The 5,000-nt window shown below is 42.0% G+C and overlaps 1 protein-coding gene across 2 annotated transcripts in view; it reads right to left on the reverse strand.

The window, feature by feature from the left end:
• Positions 1–5,000, reverse strand: part of SALL1 (spalt-like transcription factor 1) — a 15,154-nt gene that overhangs the window by 1,756 nt on the left and 8,398 nt on the right. For both annotated transcript variants that reach the window (XM_009320783.1, XM_009320784.1), the window contains one exon: positions 821–4,233. In XM_009320783.1, coding sequence (XP_009319058.1) covers positions 821–4,233 — 3,413 coding nt within the window. The remainder of the gene's footprint in view (positions 1–820; positions 4,234–5,000) is intronic.

Here is a 5,000-nt window from a genome sequence, read left to right on the forward strand (position 1 = left end):
CTTTTTTTTTTTTATTACATGTATTTAGTTTATAATGACTTCATGTTATTCTGTCAATTGCAGATAGCTGCTTTCAGGGCTAGAATTGCTATGTCCACTTTCATTGCAATGGTAAGTATTATATTTGACACCCTTTACCCTATAAACGTCCTTTTCAGACAGGCAGAAAGTATCCTTTACTGATTGCTCATCGGAGAGCCTCGTGTATAGACAGAATGGCCTGAAAGTAATTATTCATCTCACATTACTGGCAGCAACCTCTAGAGAAATACTCTGTCAACAGAAAAATGTACACAGTAAAGTGCTCAACTGGTGTTCTAAAACTTAAGTATATTTGCTTTTTCAAACACATATCAGTAGGAAATGTTAGTTATATAATCAATTAAAGTAATGCCCATTAGTTCCAGAATTATGTTAATAGTTTTTTTAAACACTCATCATCTTACACGATAGTTATGAAAAACAGCACATTCAAGAGCCTTTCACTTCTTAAAGAGGTGCGTGAGTTACAAAATGCATTTCTCTGTTAATTAATGCTCCTTACCATCATTGTGCTGTTCCGTTTCACACTCTACATAGACAGTCTTTGCTGGTAGATGAATTTTAATTAACCATCAAAAACAGGTCACACTTCAGACCGGCTGCCAACATGACCACTCAACAAAAGGCCATCTAGGTCTACCAGAGCTGACTAAACACACCATTTGTCACACCACAGATACCCAAAGGTACAACTGCTTGCAACATTAACAGATGTAAAAAATTAAAACCCCCTAGCAAGGAGAAGATGAAACCTAAGAATAGCAAGAGGAAAAAGTACCTTCAGATTGCCTTTTGTTGTGAATGCTCTTCCACATATAGTGCAGGCAAAAGGTTTCTCACCAGTGTGTGTCCTTTCGTGGATCTGCAGAGCACTGGAGGAAGAAAATGTTTTCCCACACGTGTTGCAGTAGTGCTGTTTGGGGGTTCTTCTGGGGAGAGCAGGGAGCAGGACAGGGGATGTGGCAGAGGAGGACAGCGGCCCCGAAGCAACTAGACCAGAGGGTGCTTCTTTGCTATCCTGAGGAGAGCTGTGCACAAAGCCGTTAACCTCAGTCTTTATAAGCGATGACAGTGAATTAGTGGGCATAACCGAAGAGTTCTGATTAGGGCCGATACTGGAACTGGGCTCAAAAAGTTGTGATGGTAGATCTCGCATTTGATGTGTCAACATATGCTGCTTCAAATTACCCTTTGTGGAAAAGCCACGATTGCAAACTGTGCAAATAAATGGTCTCTCTTTGGTATGACTTCTGTAATGAATGTCCAAGGCACTCTGACAAGCAAATGTTTTGCCACAAATGTCACACGCGGTGTTTTTAAATTTACCTCTATCTCTGAAAGGAAAGAGCATACTCAGAGACTCTTCTTTAATCATTTTATCAGTGTTACTAGACGTCAAGTCCAAAGCACCACTGTTAGCAGGGGTTGGAGACAAACCGTTGGCAAACTCACTTGGTAAAGCTCTTACTGGTTTCTCTTCGATACTTGGTGACTTGTGGTAATCATTAGTGCTGTTGGATGGGGACAAGGCCTGCATGGAAGAGGTAGACTCTGAGACAGCAGGACTTCCAGCACTTTGGCTTTCCATATCACCACCGACAGATGACGAATCGTTAGTCAAAACATCCCCTTCCACTGACCCATTTTCAACCGACTTTAAGCTTGCCTGAAGTTGTTCAGCAAGTCCTGCATTGATCATCTTCATCTGATTTTCCAAAGCAGCAATACTTGACATTTCCAGGGGCAGAGGGGAAGAAGACAAGCTGTCTTGTGATGCATCCACAGATTTAGGTGTATCTGGCACACTGCTGTCAGGACAGTCTTCCATGTTCTCATCTGAGAAGTTGTCTATATCATCAAAATTCTTATCATCAAAAGATCCCGTATCTGATTCCATTGACTCAGGATAGTTTTCCGTGACTGGGGTGTTGGGGATCTGCCCTCCCATGTGCATTCGGATATGCTGCTGTAGCACAACGGCGTTGGTGAATTTTTTCTGGCAGATCGGGCATGAATGTTGTACTCTCAGCGGGGGCATGGCACGGTGGACACTGTAATGAGTCTTTAAGTTGCCTTTAGTAGTGAAAGCGCGACCACAGATTTTACATTTAAATGGCCTCTCACCGGTATGTGTGCGATAATGCATTTTCAGTGCACTCTGGCAACTGAGAACTCGGTGGCAAATGATACACTCATTAGGATCGGTTGCCTTTTTGTCAATGTTTTCTACCAGTTGCTGCAATTTTGACGTTTCAGATGCTGGCGTTGAATCCAATAGTCCTCCAAATGGAAACTTTGCCTTAAATTGCTCTGACATTAGAGGCATCAGTGGATTTGTAAAAGCGGTGACACCGCTGGAGCCCAAGTCTGCTGCCGGTGAGCTCACGGAGCTGCTCACATTAGTGATGGCGCTTGTGTTTTGAGAGTTTTCTTCCATTTTGCCATTTGAGGTAGGCAAAGCACCAGCCTCTACCTCATCAGAAAGTCCATTGGAAATTTTTGATGTGGGATCAGCTGTTCCCGAGTCACTCTTGACAGAGCAGGGAGGGCTAGCGGAAGGATGGCTAATGGGAATCGGCTGAGGCTCCTCAGTTTTGATGAATGGGGTCAAGCTTGGAATCGTTGGTGGGAGTGGCAGGCCAACAGAAGTCGTCAGGGTAGAGAGGACTGGCTTGCTGTCGAGCCAGCTCGTGACAGGTTTCTCTGGCGGTATAGACATCCCATAAGGAATACCCGTGCTTGTAGGAATATTGTCCAAATGCTCTGGCACCGGGTACGGATTCATTTGAATATGAGGGTATTTTTCTTTATGACGCTGAAAGTGGACTTTTAAGTTTCCCTTTGTGGAGAACCTATTTCCACATATGTTGCATTTAAATGGCCTCTCACCAGTGTGAGAGCGTAAGTGAATCTGCAAGGCACTGTCACTCCCAAACACTTTAGCACAGAACCTGCATTTATGCTTAAAGAATGCCTCATCTGAATTACTTTTTGCTTCAAAAGCAGTTACATTTGGTGGCTTGCTTTTTCTTTGCTGTGCCAAGGCAGTCAAGGAGTTTAAATCCTCTGCAGGTGTTCCAATATTGGACAAGGGATTGGAGAAAACAGAGTTACTAGGGGTGGGCTGAGGTAGAAGTGGATTAGATGCAGGACTTAATAAACTGCTTATTGCAAAAGCTGGTGAAGATGATGCTGATACTGGTGGGTTGCTGAGCTGTGAGCCACCAATACTTGAAGCCACTTTTTCTGAGGACGGTGTTGTAACTGCTGCTGCCAATATGTTAATATTTGGAGAAGAGCCACTACTGGATGGAATTAGAGTGTTGCCAGGGTTGCTCTGAGGTAGCTGTATAGGGGGTAGCTGTTTCACACCACTGATGCTGGCAGATTGACTAGCAAGGCTTTGTGCTAATCCAGCTGCTGCAGCCAGCTGCTGGGATAAATGGGAACTTAATGTGGACAAGGGGTTGGCAGATGTTCGTAAAGTACCTTGAGAAGGGCTAGAAGATGTTGGCATGTCTGTATTTTGGGAAGCCAACAATAATATTTGGTGACGAATTTGTTCAATCAGTTGCAACTGGTGGATCTGCTGCTGCTGTAATGCTAACAGTTGCTCCATCAGGGCAGGTACAGCCAGCTTACTGTTTGATGCACCATTACATCTTGCTTCTTGTGAGAACTGTGCTACTGCCACTTTAGTACTCTGAAGGTTTTCAATTATTACATTACTATTTATCACTGAAAAGTTGCCTAATGTTGTCAGATCCCCTATGTGAGGTAGAGAGGTTGTTGCAGCTGAGGTACCCATTGTGGAGCTGTTACTGCTTGTAATACTATTGTTGACACTCTTGGAACTGCTACTGCTATTGTTAATGCTGGAAGCCTCCACATCCATGGATTCTTCCCTGTCAAGTTTGTTATGCTCTGAAAGGTCACTGCAGTCTACTTGATCTGCGTTATTAACTGTGTCATTCATCTGTTCATCAGGATTATCAGAAGGGGAACTAGGAGGGAAGGTTTCAGAAGGAGAAGCTGGATTTTCATTCACAATTAAAACTAATTGATTTTTAGTACAATTCTTCTTGTGTTGCAGGAGATCTGATAATTCAAAGAACTCAGCACAGCACCTGCCACAGACATGGGCGTCCTTGTTCTTAGTGGTTCGATTTGCTTGACCCTTTTCTGTGTCTCCTAAAACATCAAAAGATGATGGATTAGGAACCAAACAGTAATACAAAAAAAAAAAAATCTGCAGGACATTTTATTTAAAAGTACTGATTTTATCTACCACTCTAAAATAGACTAAGATTGTACATGAAAATAGATCAATATTTCTACTTCACAAAAATAAGTCAAAAGCAACATTTAAAACTGTACAAGGGAGTTTTATCAATCCCTGTGTCTTAGATGATCATTTGCTTCAGATAATCCATCAAAATATAAAATACTATGAACTGAAGGCATTGGAGCATAATGAAATTCCATAGCAAAGTATTGATTTCCAATAATTCATACTGCGTATTGTCTAGTTGTCCACTGAGTGCAAATCAGCCATTTGAAGGACTCATTAGACTCTCACGTTCCTGTCAACCTTGTTCATTTTCAACTGATTCAAAGATATCTGTGACAGTTGCCCCATCACTAAACTAATTTGTAGTCATTCGAGGTCCCAATCAGTTGCTGGCAAGAAAAAAAAAAGTATGTATTACCAAGCTACAGACTGACAACCTCCCCATTTCTTCCAAGTTGCTACATAAGGTATAAGCTATGAACCTGTAAGACGGATTGGTTTTCCAACCAAACTTAATTCTGCTGCAGTTACAGACAAACTGAATAGAAAAGAAAAATCCCTTATGAAATGATAACATTTACCATAAAATGGTAAAGCGCCGAGGCACTTTAAAGACCACTTTTAATGCCTAGAGCAATGCTTCTAAAACTAAACGAATGTCCTATTT

Source organism: Pygoscelis adeliae, unplaced genomic scaffold (genome assembly GCF_000699105.1).
Source record: "Pygoscelis adeliae isolate BGI_AS28 unplaced genomic scaffold, ASM69910v1 Scaffold63, whole genome shotgun sequence".
Lineage (NCBI taxonomy): Eukaryota > Metazoa > Chordata > Aves > Sphenisciformes > Spheniscidae > Pygoscelis > Pygoscelis adeliae.